This window comes from Tachysurus vachellii, chromosome 24, assembly GCF_030014155.1.
Source record: "Tachysurus vachellii isolate PV-2020 chromosome 24, HZAU_Pvac_v1, whole genome shotgun sequence".
Lineage (NCBI taxonomy): Eukaryota > Metazoa > Chordata > Actinopteri > Siluriformes > Bagridae > Tachysurus > Tachysurus vachellii.
In genome coordinates this window covers 14,842,423-14,857,027 of record NC_083483.1, presented here as the reverse complement: position 1 = coordinate 14,857,027, position 14,605 = coordinate 14,842,423, and the positions used below count along the sequence as shown (strand labels likewise).

The 14,605-nt window shown below is 43.1% G+C and overlaps 2 protein-coding genes across 3 annotated transcripts in view; one reads left to right on the top strand and one right to left on the bottom strand.

The window, feature by feature from the left end:
• The window catches only part of tsc2 (TSC complex subunit 2), a 36,031-nt gene extending 24,238 nt beyond the window's left edge, over window positions 1–11,793 (bottom strand). For both annotated transcript variants that reach the window (XM_060860165.1, XM_060860166.1), the window contains exons 1-21: window positions 11,640–11,793; window positions 6,800–6,955; window positions 6,613–6,699; window positions 6,295–6,405; window positions 6,045–6,192; window positions 5,401–5,518; window positions 5,064–5,112; window positions 4,834–4,959; window positions 4,279–4,352; window positions 4,071–4,197; window positions 3,724–3,867; window positions 3,470–3,607; window positions 3,194–3,300; window positions 2,902–2,983; window positions 2,616–2,771; window positions 2,358–2,468; window positions 1,640–1,762; window positions 1,445–1,551; window positions 1,155–1,308; window positions 942–1,064; window positions 704–838 (exon numbers count right to left, since the gene is read on the bottom strand). In XM_060860165.1, coding sequence (XP_060716148.1) covers window positions 704–838; window positions 942–1,064; window positions 1,155–1,308; window positions 1,445–1,551; window positions 1,640–1,762; window positions 2,358–2,468; window positions 2,616–2,771; window positions 2,902–2,983; window positions 3,194–3,300; window positions 3,470–3,607; window positions 3,724–3,867; window positions 4,071–4,197; window positions 4,279–4,352; window positions 4,834–4,959; window positions 5,064–5,112; window positions 5,401–5,518; window positions 6,045–6,192; window positions 6,295–6,405; window positions 6,613–6,699; window positions 6,800–6,931 — 2,352 coding nt within the window. In that variant the 5' untranslated portion in view covers window positions 6,932–6,955; window positions 11,640–11,793. The remainder of the gene's footprint in view (window positions 1–703; window positions 839–941; window positions 1,065–1,154; window positions 1,309–1,444; window positions 1,552–1,639; window positions 1,763–2,357; window positions 2,469–2,615; window positions 2,772–2,901; window positions 2,984–3,193; window positions 3,301–3,469; window positions 3,608–3,723; window positions 3,868–4,070; window positions 4,198–4,278; window positions 4,353–4,833; window positions 4,960–5,063; window positions 5,113–5,400; window positions 5,519–6,044; window positions 6,193–6,294; window positions 6,406–6,612; window positions 6,700–6,799; window positions 6,956–11,639) is intronic.
• Window positions 11,794–12,021: 228 nt separating this feature from the next.
• Window positions 12,022–14,504, top strand: nthl1 (nth-like DNA glycosylase 1). The gene is made up of 6 exons (XM_060860903.1): window positions 12,022–12,458; window positions 12,642–12,883; window positions 12,966–13,136; window positions 13,217–13,376; window positions 13,464–13,569; window positions 13,874–14,504. Exons 1-6 carry the CDS (start codon window positions 12,233–12,235, stop codon window positions 14,331–14,333), a joined length of 1,365 nt encoding a protein of 454 aa, XP_060716886.1. The 5' UTR covers window positions 12,022–12,232; the 3' UTR covers window positions 14,334–14,504.
• Window positions 14,505–14,605: the final 101 nt, after the last annotated feature.

The window sequence follows — 14,605 nt, the reverse complement described above, 5'->3', positions numbered from 1 at the left end:
ACATGGTGGTGGGAGCATCATGCTGTGGGGCTGTTTTGCAGCTTCAGGCACAGGGAGCCTTGTTCGGGTGCATGGCATCATGAAAAAAGAAAATTATGTTGACATTTTGAGGGATAATATGCAGAAATCTGCTCGTAGTCTAGCCTTAGGTCGTCGCTGGGTCTTCCAACAAGACAATGACCCAAAGCATACATCGAAATTGGTCCAACAGTTCCTGAAGGATACCAAAACAAAGGTCCTGGAGTGGCCCGCACAGAGCCCAGACCTCAATCCTATTGAGAATCTGTGGCGAGTGCTCAAAGTGAATGTCCATGCTCGGAAACCACGTAATTTGGACCAGCTGGAGCAATTTGCAATGGAAGAATGGGCTAAAATCCCTCAGGAAACCTGTGCCAACCTAGTAAAGAACTACTCTAAGAGGTTGTTGTCAGTTGTGGCTCAGAAAGGGTTCACTATTGACTATTAATGACCGGGGGCTAATAATTTTGGACGTTTCATTTTTGCCCTTTCTTGTTTCAACTCACTATTTCAATTAAATATCCTAATCAAACTTAGTGGAGATTTTGTCTTTGTTATTTTGGAAACAAACACACTATAAAACACTTGTTGTTAATGGTCATTTCCATGGAGAAATCAAGAGTTTTGTCTAATTTCATAAGGGGGCTAATAATTTTGGCCTCAACTGTATGTACACGTGTGTTACCTGTCTGGACTGTTCTAAGTAACTGTGATAGGATGTGAGTGCCGTCAGAACAGGAACCACAGCCAGCTGGACTTCAGTGCGAGAGAAACCATCTGGAGTTCGTTTTAACCTCTCTGAGATCAGACGATCCGTCACCTAGACACACACACACACACACACACACACACACACTTTTACTGAGGATACAAGTGTAACGTACAGTCACGCATAAACGTATGTTCTGTGTGTGTGTGTGTACCATGGAACAGAGTGTGGAGCACAACTGATCTACGCTACATGGTGACGTGAGGAGTAAAACTTTATACTGCAGCGTCCATGGCATTTTATCCAACACCAACTTAAGAACCTTCCAGTCTGTTTCCTATAAAAAATAAACACATAAACAAAGAAAAACACAAACAAATAACACCAAATTCCGCATTAACGTTATTGTGTGTGTGTGTGTCTATACCATTTTCAAACACTGAAGCAGCACGTTGAAAGCGAGGTTGTACGGCAGGCAGGCTGTACGGATGGAGGTGGGTGGAGCCGCAGGGGCGGGACTTCCTGTTGGTGAGGAGACAGTTCCTGCTGGCTTTTTCTCCGCCTCTCTCTTCTCCGTCCCACTGGAAAATGGAACACGTGAACGCGCGCACACACAGACACACACACACACAACAAAGTGACCGTGAGACTGAGAAAACAAAGCAGGAGCTATTGGTGTAGAACTATATTATGGGGTGTGTGTGTGTGTGTGTTTACCCCACATCACAGTAGCAGTAGGGGCTAAAGCGCAGGACTCCATCTTTATTGGGCACGCCCAAACGGTGCAGTGAATCCGCTCTCATCAGCAACAAGAAATCAAACACCTGAGAAAGGAAACCACAAGTGTTGCCAAAAAAAAAAAAAAAAACAATTTAAGAGTTGCACATGATGTGTGACCCCATGACCTCTGACCTGTAGGCGTACAGAACTGGCGAGGGCAGAGCAATACTTGTTTTTGTAGTGAAGCTGTAGATGAGTGATCAGCAACTCGTACACTCGACTCGCGTGACTAGCTGGTAGACTGTACAGCTTACTCTGCTCACGCACACACACAGAGAGAGAGAGAGAGAGAAAACAAAACCAATATACAGTGAAAAACAGAAACAGTGACATAAGACAACAGTGGGGGGGAGAGAGAGAGAGAGAGAGAGAGAGAGAGAGAGAGAGAGAAGATAAACCCTGATTTCAAAACAGTGATAAATGTTAGAGGTATTTAGACCATTTTTAATGCTGCTTGTGTGTGTGTGTGCGCATGTGAGAAAGAGAGTGTGTGTGTGTGTGTGTGAGAGAGAGAGTGTGTATGTGTGTGTTTGTGTCTGTGAGAGAGTGTATGTAAGTGTGTGAGAGTGAGTGTGTGTACGTGTGTGTGTGTGAGAGTGTGTGTAAGTGTGTGAGAGAGAGAGTGTGTATGCGTGTGTGTTTGTGTCTGTGAGAGAGAGTGTATGTAAGTGTGTGAGAGTGTGTGTACGTGTGTGTGTGTGTGAGAGAGAGTGTGTGTAAGTGTGTGAGAGAGAGAGTGTGTGTGAGTGTGTGTGTGTGAGAGAGAGTGTATGTGTGTGCAAAAGAGAGAGAGTGTGTGTGTGTGTGTGTGTGTGTGTGTGTGAGAGAGAGTGTGTGTGTGTGTGTGTACCTGCAAGATCTCAAGTAGCCCCAATATGGCAGTTTTGACATCCTCCATGGGTGAGTCAGCTGAGAGCTCTCTCTCTCCATCTACAGAGCATGATAACGGACGACTTGCCACCTACAGGACACACGTGGACACACGCACGTACCTGAGTAAGCTGTTACTATAAAACATTTAGTATTAAATCAACATCTTCTGACCAATCAGAATCCTGAACTTGTGTGTATGACTGAGGGAAAGAGAGAGAGAGAGAGAGAGAGAGACCTTCTCGATGATGTCGAGCAGGCTGTTGAAATGGTGTGTGTTGCAGCCCTCAGCGAGATCCACCAGCAGCTGTGTGGCCTGTTTACGCACAGACTGGTCACGGTCCTCTGCGATCTGTCCCAACTGTGGCAGCACCACCACCTCAATCAGCTCCTCCTGCATCACAGGAGGGAAAAAAAAAGAGTTTAAAGAGTTTAAATGCGTAATAATGCAGCATGGATGATGAGGACTGTGGTGGAGTGTGATGGGCTTCAGAATACGAGAAGGAAAAGGTTTCTTTCTGAACCTCATAGAGCTGCCTGTTGGTGCTGAGGACAAAGGAAAGGATGTGCAGCACTTTGATTCTGATCACGCTGCGTGTCTCGTTCCTAAAAAAAACAACAACGAGAGAGAGAGAGAGAGAGAGAGAGAGAGAGAGACTTAGTGTACCTCAGGAGACAAATTAAAATGTTGGAAATAAGTTACAAATGTTGAGAGTTAAACACTGATCAAAAAACAGGCATAGAGCTTAGAGTGGGTGTGGTCTAATATGCTAATGAGCATAATTGATTGACAGACGCCAAGTTACTCGGGCAGACCTGAAGAATTTTTCCATAAGGCGATGGAGGCTCTGGTGGATCCAGCCGTCTTTAGCAGGATGAATGGACTGAGCTCGGTATGAAATCAGAGTCAGCACTGACGCATCCTATCACACACACACACACACACACACACACACACACACACAGAGACACCAAAAAACTGAGTGACAGACAAAGCAATTGGGGGAGCACCTAAATGACAGACAATGAATAACTGACTCGCTTTGTGTCTCTGTGTGTGTGTGTGTGTGTGTGTGTGTGTGTGTCTCTGACCGGTCGTTTTTCTGCACATTTTTCCACCAGGCTGAAGAAGCGCTCTGTGGATCCGTGGTAGTCGTTCTGTTCGTACAGCTCTTCCACCGTAGTCAACAACTCAAACACAATCGCCTTCATCTCAGGACTACCTGCGCTCTACACACACACACACAATAAATACATTTCAACAATAACAATTATTAACTGGAAAAAAAAGGAATGTGCCAGGTTTACTGTACCCAACCGTGTGTGTGTGTGTGTGTGTGTGTTACCTGTATCTGCTGCAGAAGCCTCTCTATGATGGCCAGCAGTATGTCCCAGGTGACGATCTGCAGCTCTTTGCCGTACTTCTTTATCAGCCGTGTGATGGACAGGACGATCTCGTAGGACACCACCTCGTTAGCGCAGTTCATGGCCTTCGGTCAGAGAGGGGGTCAAAGGTCATGTTCTAGGTAACGCTACAAACCTATATAAATGCTAAAACATAGATTTGTTCTTCCAACGGCACGCTTTAGTGGTCATTGTGTTTTGATGTGGTGAGTAAATGGAACGGTCATAATGCACTCAGACAGTGTACAAAAATTGCTTCACTCTCTCTCTCTCTCTCACACACACACACCTTGTAGAATGAGGGCAGCACCAGCGTGGGTGTGTTTTTAAGAGTAGGGAGTCTGTGAGCTCCCCACAGTGCCATGCCGACAAAAAACACAGCTCCTCTCAGCAGAGCAGCGTCCTCCGTATACGCCCTGAAAAGTCATTCAAAACAAGAGTGTGTGAGCGTCACGTGGACGTCAGCTCGAGAAAAGGTCTATTTTTGATGAACAAACCTTTCCTCCATGATGCGACACATAGTGTAGATTGCACTGTGTCCCAGGTGAGTCCCCAACACCTTCCTCATCAACTACACATGGAGAGACCGTACGTTATCGTTTCTATAGAAACAGCTCATCCACAGGAAAAAAAACAAAACAACACATGGCAGAAAAGCCCGACAAACATGCAGTCATTTTTTATAAGGAGATCTTTATGCAACGGTTATGGAAGGTGTTTCCACTGTCTCTAAAACTGCTTTTGTTGCATATTAAAGTTAAGAGAGAAAAAAAAATGAAGCTGGTAAAGAAATAAGGATATAAAACGAGAACAGGAACAAACTTGTCTCGTGGACGTTACGCGACACTAAGCGTAGCTATAAACATAGCTATGATTTTCTTTAATACGAAAATCTTTTTAAAAGGAATAAAAAAAAAATAAAAAAATAAAAAAATAATAAAAAACACACGAGGGTGGAGGGGGGTGGAGCTGCTCCATCATGCCAGGCACCATATATACTTATTGTATCATTTATTTATCTTCAGCTCTGATGTTATTTCATTGAGTCTCACCTTCCAGCAGGATTCGCAGAACTCCTTCACGTTAACCGTTCTGCACAGTGTGATGATGAAGATGGTCAGGGAGTCAGACGGCAAGCAGTTATAACACACCACCGCATCCAGCACCTGCAGAGCTACCTGTAAGACACACACACACACACACACACACACACACACAGAGGGGCACAGGTTCAGAGACAAAAATATAAATTTTAAAAGAAACTATAAGTATATAAACATACCTCGATATCTGTGGAGGATGTAGTTCGGTTACACAGCAAGCAGATCTTCCTGTAACACAAAGACATTCTTAAACACTTTATACAGAAATATAAAACTCTCCTGAATGTGGGGTTGATATTAACGCAACACAGAATTCAGTAGGCTACTGTGTGTGAGATTGAGAGAGAGATTGAGAGAGAGATTGAGAGAGAGATAGAGAGATAGAGAGAGAGAGAGATTGAGAGAGAGATAGAGAGATAGAGAGAGAGAGAGAGAGAGAGAGAGAGAGAGAGAGATTGAGAGAGAGATAGAGAGAGAGAGAGAGAGAGAGAGAGAGAGAGAGAGAGAGAGACTTACTGCACCATCAGTGACACATTCTGGTCCAAGTAGCAGGAGTTGAATTTGACCAGGTTCACCAGCACATGCAAAAAATCAGCAGTCAATCCTGTTTCCATCCAAACGACAACGAAACGAGCTACGGTGCAGAACACACACACAATAATAATAAGGACATCACATGTAGGCTCACTACACACAGAGAAACCCTTTACTAAAAGTACGCATGAGCCAACTACACTGAGGGGCTGTCACTGGTGCACATAAGCTTAGCATAAACACTTAGCCAGCTAGCTGATTTGCTAAATAAGATAGAGTTAAGCAGGCTAGCATTATCCTAGTGTTAAAACTAGACAGAATAAACAGAAAAGGTGCATTTATTAAAATCATGTAGGCAGCCTGGTGAATTCTCTCTGACGTGGTTTTATTATTGTTCCTTTTCTTTTTAACTCGTTCTCTTAAAGTTTATTGATCTTTCAACAAATACTTTAGTTATTAAAAGTTTATTGAATCGGTACTGTATTCCAGGTGTTTGAAGGGGGGGGGGTTGCTATGTAGTTGCTATGGTGTTGCAGGTGGTTGCTAGAGTGTTGCTACAGATTCTGTGGTGTTGCAGGTGGATGCTTGGGTAATTTCAGGAGTCTATCACCACAGCAGCGACTCACCTATCTCGTCCTCAAGGTAGGTGACATCTTTCCCGTTCTCTGTGAGGGCCTTGAACACCCCGAGCCTCTCAGGCAGGTCCTCGTTACACGGCTGGTAGTCCCAAATGATCTTAAAGAAGTACGCTCTCAGTGGACCCAGTCTCTCCCCCTACACACACACACACACACACACGCTCAAAGGCACTGTCAATTCACTCAAATAAATTTTGATACATCTGTGTGTGTGTGTGTGTGTGTGTGTGTGTGTTACCTGTCCCTGTATTATAGCTCTTAGCAGCAGTAGCACAGCGTGTCGAGCTTCGGGTGGTTGTTCGGGTTGCATCATGTCCTCCACCGCCTTCCATAAAGCCTCCACGGCATGCTAACACACGGAGGGTGCCAATACATATGAGCAAGTCTTAGTAGCAAACTATAATTTAAACAACATTTAAAAAAAAAACACAAACAAAAAAAACTCTTCATAAAAAGACAAATCATTTTTAATGTTTATGTTTATAATCACTTTCAAATGCTAGTCAGCAAGCTAACAAGCGCTAAATCTCACTCACTCATAGTAATGAAATCCTACCTCCTCAAACTTTTTGGACTTGGCGAGGTCACATACATGGTGAATGACCCTGAGTCTGTTGCTCAGCCCACACTCGGGTGCTAGCTCCTAAACACACACACACACACACACACACACGTTAGTTTCCTTTTCCCACACAATGAAAACCATTTCCAATCAAATGGTGAAACATCTTCACTTCTCTGACCTTCAGGATGTCATGGGTGATGATAAACTCAGATGGTTTACTCTCGGTCTGTTTAGTGGGGATACGTGGGGCAAGTCCAAACACCCCCTTCAGCTTATCCTTCAGAGACTCCTTACTGGGCTGCTTATTCATGATCCCAGTGCTCAGGTGGACTTACTAAGCAAGGACAAAATGTAAAAATAAATAAATAAATAAATAAATTATGAATTATTAAAAATATATATTTAGCCAGCTAGCTAAAACCACTTAACCTACACTTACCTGACAAAATTTACCCCCCCACCCACCCCCAAAGTAAAATTAACGAAATAGCAAGTAAGCATTAACTTAAGCTTAACCAACAGCATTTATAAGACAAACACTATTTGAGAGGTTAGCATGAGCTGAACTTAGCTAACCTAGCAGTAGTTTGTAGTTACATTTGACCAGGTTGATAATACACACTAGCCAAAATTCAGGTGGTTTCTGACAGGATTGTGCGGTCATATTCATAACAATAACAATAACCAATTAGCTAACTGACAGAATTTCTGAGTGAAATACTACAACTAGAAGGTGCTAACAGGATTTAGGATGTCCATTACCCTTCTAGCTAACATTAGCTAACCTGACAGGATTTAGGATGTCCATTACTCTTCTAGCTAACATTAGCTAACCTGACAGGATTTAGGATGTCCATTACCCTTCTAGCTAACATTAGCTAACCTGACAGGATTTAGGATGTCCATTACCCTTCTAGCTAACATAAGCTAACCTGACAGGATTTAGGATGTCCATTACCCTTCTAGCTAACATTAGCTAACCTGACAGGATTTAGGATGTCCATTACCCTTCTAGCTAACATTAGCTAACCTGACAGGATTTAGGATGTCCATTACCCTTCTAGCTAACATTAGCTAACCTGACAGGATTTAGGGTGTCCATTACCCTTCTAGCTAACATTAGCTAACCTGACAGGATTTAGGGTGTCCATTACCCTTCTAGCTAACATTAGCTAACCTGACAGGATTTAGGATGTCCATTACCCTTCTAGCTAACATTAGCTAACCTGACAGGATTTAGGATGTCCATTACCCTTCTAGCTAACATTAGCTAACCTGACAGGATTTAGGATGTCCATTACCCTTCTAGCTAACATAAGCTAACCTGACAGGATTTAGGATGTCCATTACCCTTCTAGCTAACCTGACAGGATTTAGGATGTCCATTACCCTTCTAGCTAACATTAGCTAACCTGACAGGATTTAGGATGTCCATTACCCTTCTAGCTAACATTAGCTAACCTGACAGGATTTAGGGTGTCCATTACCCTTCTAGCTAACATTAGCTAACCTGACAGGATTTAGGATGTCCATTACCCTTCTAGCTAACATAAGCTAACCTGACAGGATTTAGGATGTCCATTACCCTTCTAGCTAACATAAGCTAACCTGACAGGATTTAGGATGTCCATTACCCTTCTAGCTAACATAAGCTAACCTGACAGGATTTAGGATGTCCATTACCCTTCTAGCTAACATTAGCTAACCTGACAGGATTTAGGATGTCCATTACCCTTCTAGCTAACATAAGCTGACCTGACAGGATTTAGGATGTCCATTACCCTTCTAGCTAACATAAGCTAACCTGACAGGATTTAGGGTGTCCATTACCCTTCTAACCTGACAGGATTTAGGATGTCCATTACCCTTCTAGCTAACATAAGCTAACCTGACAGGATTTAGGATGTCCATTACCCTTCTAGCTAACATAAGCTAACCTGACAGGATTTAGGATGTCCATTACCCTTCTAGCTAACATTAGCTAACCTGACAGGATTTAGGATGTCCATTACCCTTCTAGCTAACATAAGCTAACCTGACAGGATTTAGGATGTCCATTACCCTTCTAGCTAACATAAGCTAACCTGACAGGATTTAGGATGTCCATTACCCTTCTAGCTAACATAAGCTAACCTGACAGGATTTAGGATGTCCATTACCCTTCTAGCTAACATTAGCTAACCTGACAGGATTTAGGGTGTCCATTACCCTTCTAACCTGACAGGATTTAGGATGTCCATTACCCTTCTAGCTAACATAAGCTAACCTGACAGGATTTAGGATGTCCATTACCCTTCTAGCTAACATAAGCTAACCTGACAGGATTTAGGGTGTCCATTACCCTTCTAGCTAACATTAGCTAACCTGACAGGATTTAGGGTGTCCATTACCCTTCTAGCTAACATTAGCTAACCTGACAGGATTTAGGGTGTCCATTACCCTTCTAGCTAACATTAGCTAACCTGACAGGATTTAGGATGTCCATTACCCTTCTAGCTAACATTAGCTAACCTGACAGGATTTAGGATGTCCATTACCCTTCTAGCTAACATTAGCTAACCTGACAGGATTTAGGATGTCCATTACCCTTCTAGCTAACATTAGCTAACCTGACAGGATTTAGGATGTCCATTACCCTTCTAGCTAACATAAGCTAACCTGACAGGATTTAGGATGTCCATTACCCTTCTAGCTAACATAAGCTAACCTGACAGGATTTAGGATGTCCTTTACCCTTCTAGCTAACATTAGCTAACCTGACAGGATTTAGGATGTCCATTACCCTTCTAGCTAACATAAGCTGACCTGACAGGATTTAGGATGTCCATTACCCTTCTAGCTAACATAAGCTAACCTGACAGGATTTAGGGTGTCCATTACCCTTCTAACCTGACAGGATTTAGGATGTCCATTACCCTTCTAGCTAACATAAGCTAACCTGACAGGATTTAGGATGTCCATTACCCTTCTAGCTAACATAAGCTAACCTGACAGGATTTAGGATGTCCATTACCCTTCTAGCTAACATTAGCTAACCTGACAGGATTTAGGATGTCCATTACCCTTCTAGCTAACATAAGCTAACCTGACAGGATTTAGGATGTCCATTACCCTTCTAGCTAACATAAGCTAACCTGACAGGATTTAGGATGTCCATTACCCTTCTAGCTAACATTAGCTAACCTGACAGGATTTAGGATGTCCATTACCCTTCTAGCTAACATTAGCTAACCTGACAGGATTTAGGGTGTCCATTACCCTTCTAACCTGACAGGATTTAGGATGTCCATTACCCTTCTAGCTAACATAAGCTAACCTGACAGGATTTAGGATGTCCATTACCCTTCTAGCTAACATAAGCTAACCTGACAGGATTTAGGGTGTCCATTACCCTTCTAGCTAACATTAGCTAACCTGACAGGATTTAGGGTGTCCATTACCCTTCTAGCTAACATTAGCTAACCTGACAGGATTTAGGATGTCCATTACCCTTCTAGCTAACATAAGCTAACCTGACAGGATTTAGGATGTCCATTACCCTTCTAGCTAACATTAGCTAACCTGACAGGATTTAGGATGTCCATTACCCTTCTAGCTAACATTAGCTAACCTGACAGGATTTAGGATGTCCATTACCCTTCTAGCTAACATAAGCTAACCTGACAGGATTTAGGATGTCCATTACCCTTCTAGCTAACATTAGCTAACCTGACAGGATTTAGGATGTCCATTACCCTTCTAGCTAACATTAGCTAACCTGACAGGATTTAGGGTGTCCATTACCCTTCTAACCTGACAGGATTTAGGATGTCCATTACCCTTCTAGCTAACATAAGCTAACCTGACAGGATTTAGGATGTCCATTACCCTTCTAGCTAACATTAGCTAACCTGACAGGATTTAGGATGTCCATTACCCTTCTAGCTAACATTAGCTAACCTGACAGGATTTAGGGTGTCCATTACCCTTCTAACCTGACAGGATTTAGGATGTCCATTACCCTTCTAGCTAACATAAGCTAACCTGACAGGATTTAGGATGTCCATTACCCTTCTAGCTAACATTAGCTAACCTGACAGGATTTAGGATGTCCATTACCCTTCTAGCTAACATTAGCTAACCTGACAGGATTTAGGATGTCCATTACCCTTCTAGCTAACATAAGCTAACCTGACAGGATTTAGGATGTCCATTACCCTTCTAGCTAACATTAGCTAACCTGACAGGATTTAGGGTGTCCATTACCCTTCTAGCTAACATAAGCTAACCTGACAGGATTTAGGATGTCCATTACCCTTCTAGCTAACATTAGCTAACCTGACAGGATTTAGGATGTCCATTACCCTTCTAGCTAAAAGGAATTAACCTGGCAGGATTTCTGGGAGAATTTTGCAGTTACATTCATAAAATGTTTTCTAGTTTTTAAACCATCAACATTACTCAACTAGCTAAAAGGAGCTAACTGACAGGATTTTTAATCAGACAGTGCTGCATTTAGACCACGCCCCCTTCTGCTTAAATCCCAGTAAAGACAAACATAAGGATAATTAAATTGTACACCTTTAATTGACAGGATTTAGGGTTTTATGACAGGGTTTATGGATTATAATATATAGATCACAACATAACAGGGTTTTTAAAGAAAGTAGGAGGAGCCACGATAGGGGGCGTGGTTACGTCTTATGGGCAATCGTGCTACGTCACGTGTGTTAATATAAAAAAAAATCACAGATTAAAAAAACACCGAGTTATAAAGATTAATTGCAGATTACAGAGTACGTAGTGTCTTTATCCTGTGATTGTCAGAAACGTACGATGTTATTGTCAGAGTCACAAACTAAACGTCTCAAACCTCAAGAACGTCTGAAATAAACACGTTTGTTCGACACGTTTATCCACAACGTTCACATCTCACTCGGAGACTCTGCGCAATCACAGCGCTACAGTGTCGAAAAAAACAACAAGCCGTCATGTAGATCAACAGACAACAACAACAACAACAACAACACATTTCTCACCTCAGGGCTGTACGATAAAGCAGGCTGTTCTTCAAGGTGTCTCAGGGACGCGTTGGACCTTTTCAAAGCACAAAACCGCATAAAGTTCATGCATTTATATATTTCCAAGCCTTGCAAAGCATGTAAAAGTGCCCCAGAATAAACACCCCCATCAAACCGGATGTCTAGTTTAATAAATATATCTACTTCCGGTCCCTATAAAAAAAATTGCTTATTAACTCATCTACTTTGAATCACTCAAAATTATGAAAAGTAAAAATTGTGTTTTTAAAAGACATATCAGCACGTTTTAATTCATTATAAATAGATAAATTATTTTAATAAATATATATAGATAGATTTTTTTTTTAAAGAAACTCAAGTCAACTTCCGTCTTGGGAAATGTAGTTTCTAAAAGGTGTCGCTTTCAGGAAGTCAACACACACCTGAGACGTGTAGCTGCAACATCTCCAGATTTTGTAAATAATAATGACTTGTATTTGTTTTTATTTAGACACGTCTGCTTGTTGCGTGGTTACTAACTCGGTTACTTCCGGTCTAGCGCGTGCACACCTCAGGCACGTCAATATCTGTGGAGCAAAATCGTAACAACGATGAAAACGAGCTCGCGTTACTTCAACAAGGGTAGAAAAGTCGTGTCGGATCTTCCACAAGCGGGCAAAGACGCATTAAAGGGAAAAGGACTCCGGAGATTCACATGCAGGACGGTGGAGGAAAGTTCTGTGTTGATTAAAGAAGAACCAGATGTGGAACGTGCCAAGTGTGAATCTGGGGGGAGTCAATATGGGCAATGTTGTGTAGAAATGCCACAAGTCACAGGTGGGGTGGTGATGATCAAGGTTTTTAAAACATTTACTTACAAAACAGCATTAATTGATAAAAGAGAATTATCAATACATGCAATTATAATAGCTTGTTGTTACCCCATCACTATTTTTTAGGTCCACCTACTGACTTGCTTTTTTAGTACCTCACTTTTTTTTATACTGTGTAATTCACCAGAACCTAAGGAAGACCTTAGGGATGGTCACGCCCCTTTAAGACCTCCACCTCGCACCATGAGGAGGGCCTACGTTAAAGTGGAGTATGAAGACGAGGAAGGACGCTGCAACAAGAAAGAGCGCTGGGAGCCACCCGACTGGAGGAGACAGCTGTCGTTCATCAGGGAGATGCGGAGTAGACGGGACGCGCCGGTGGATCAAATGGGGGCGGAGAAGTGCTACGACCCCCAGGCTACACCCGAGGTGATCACGAATCGTCCGAACTCTCGTGTTAGTACTTATTGGGTATTTGTAAGCTTATCGTCTATCGCTCTGTCTTTCTCAGGTGATGCGTTTTCAGGTGTTGGTCTCTCTAATGTTGTCCAGTCAGACGAAGGACCAGGTGACGGCTGCAGCCATGGAGAGACTGCGTGCGCACAACCTCAGCGTGTCCTCCATCCTCAAAATGGACGAGGACAAACTGGGCAAACTGATCTACCCTGTGGGCTTCTGGAAGGTGAGTAATATTTGTTAACGTAACAGTCATCATCATTTCCTGTATAATTTTCTAAACATCTCTCTGTATGTTTGGTACAGACGAAAGCGAAGTACCTGAAGCAGGCGACAGAGATGATCCACCGGGAGTTCGGAGACGACATCCCTGACACGCTGGAGGGTTTGGTGCGTCTGCCCGGGGTCGGCCCTAAGATGGCGCACCTGGCCATGGCCATAGCCTGGAAACAGGTCTCCGGCATTGGTGAGCAAGAAGTGAGGACGCTCCTGACTGGTGCGGTTGTATCGTAACAGTTTTCACAAACGTGTTTGTCTGTGTGTATGCACTCAGGAGTGGACACACACGTTCACCGGATCTCTAACAGACTGGGATGGACTCGGAGCACCACCAAGAACCCGGAGGAGACCCGCAGAGCATTGGAGGAGTGGCTACCAAGGTATCCATTAATGTAGGGGTTGGGGAAGGAAAAAACATTGAGGTAACAATTTTCACTTCCTTTCTGGAAAGGGGACTGATCACAGGGGATCACACACACTCATTCACACACTTATTCACATCTAGTGTTAATTAAAAGTTGCCAATCCACCAGGATTTTTTTGGAAGACAGAATGAAAAAGGATAAACCTTCCTTAGGATCATACCGGAGACTCCAGGAAGCTGGTAGAGTAATGCAGTCTGAAATAACAAATCTCTCTCTCTCTCTCTCTCTCTCTCTCTCTCTCTCTAACTCTCTCTCATAGAGACCTGTGGTGTGAGATAAATTGGCTGTTGGTGGGTTTCGGACAACAGGTCTGTTTACCCCTTTCACCTCTGTGCTCCATCTGTCTGAACCAGCACACATGTCCCTCAGCCCATGCCGCCTCACCGACCCTCAGGCCTAAACCTGGCTCTCCGCTATCTCCCAGGGAGCCTGCTGTACCACGAAAGAATCCTAAAATGAAACCAGAGACGTCAAAGCAACAGATCAAGGAAGAAGCCTTCACTGTTCCCCTCTCCCTGTCTCACCCAAAGCGGAAGATTGACAGAGACAGAGCGGGCGAGCCAGAGACGGTGAAAGAGCAGGGGGGTGAATCGCAGAAAGAGGCGAATACAATGGTGAAGACAAGGACAGGATCTGGAAGGAGAAAGGAAGAGAAAAGAGACGGAGGGAAGACGGAGTGTCCTTGGCTCCCGAGAAAAAGTGTGCGCAAACGCAGATGAAGCTGCATGTTATATCAAATAAACTGGAAATCATCGTTTAAAGGTGACGACACAGACGTGTTCGCATCAAAGGCAGCACTGAACGAGGCACGTTAGAAACTGTTCTGTATATGTGTATAGTTTTCTTATACTTGCTTTTTTTCCTTTTAATAAAAATGTAACTATTCGTATTATGGTAGCAATGAATTTATCTTGTACACACACACACACACACACACACATGTCTGTTTTTGTTTTTTTACTTTAATTAATGAAAGAATATTTCCAGCCAT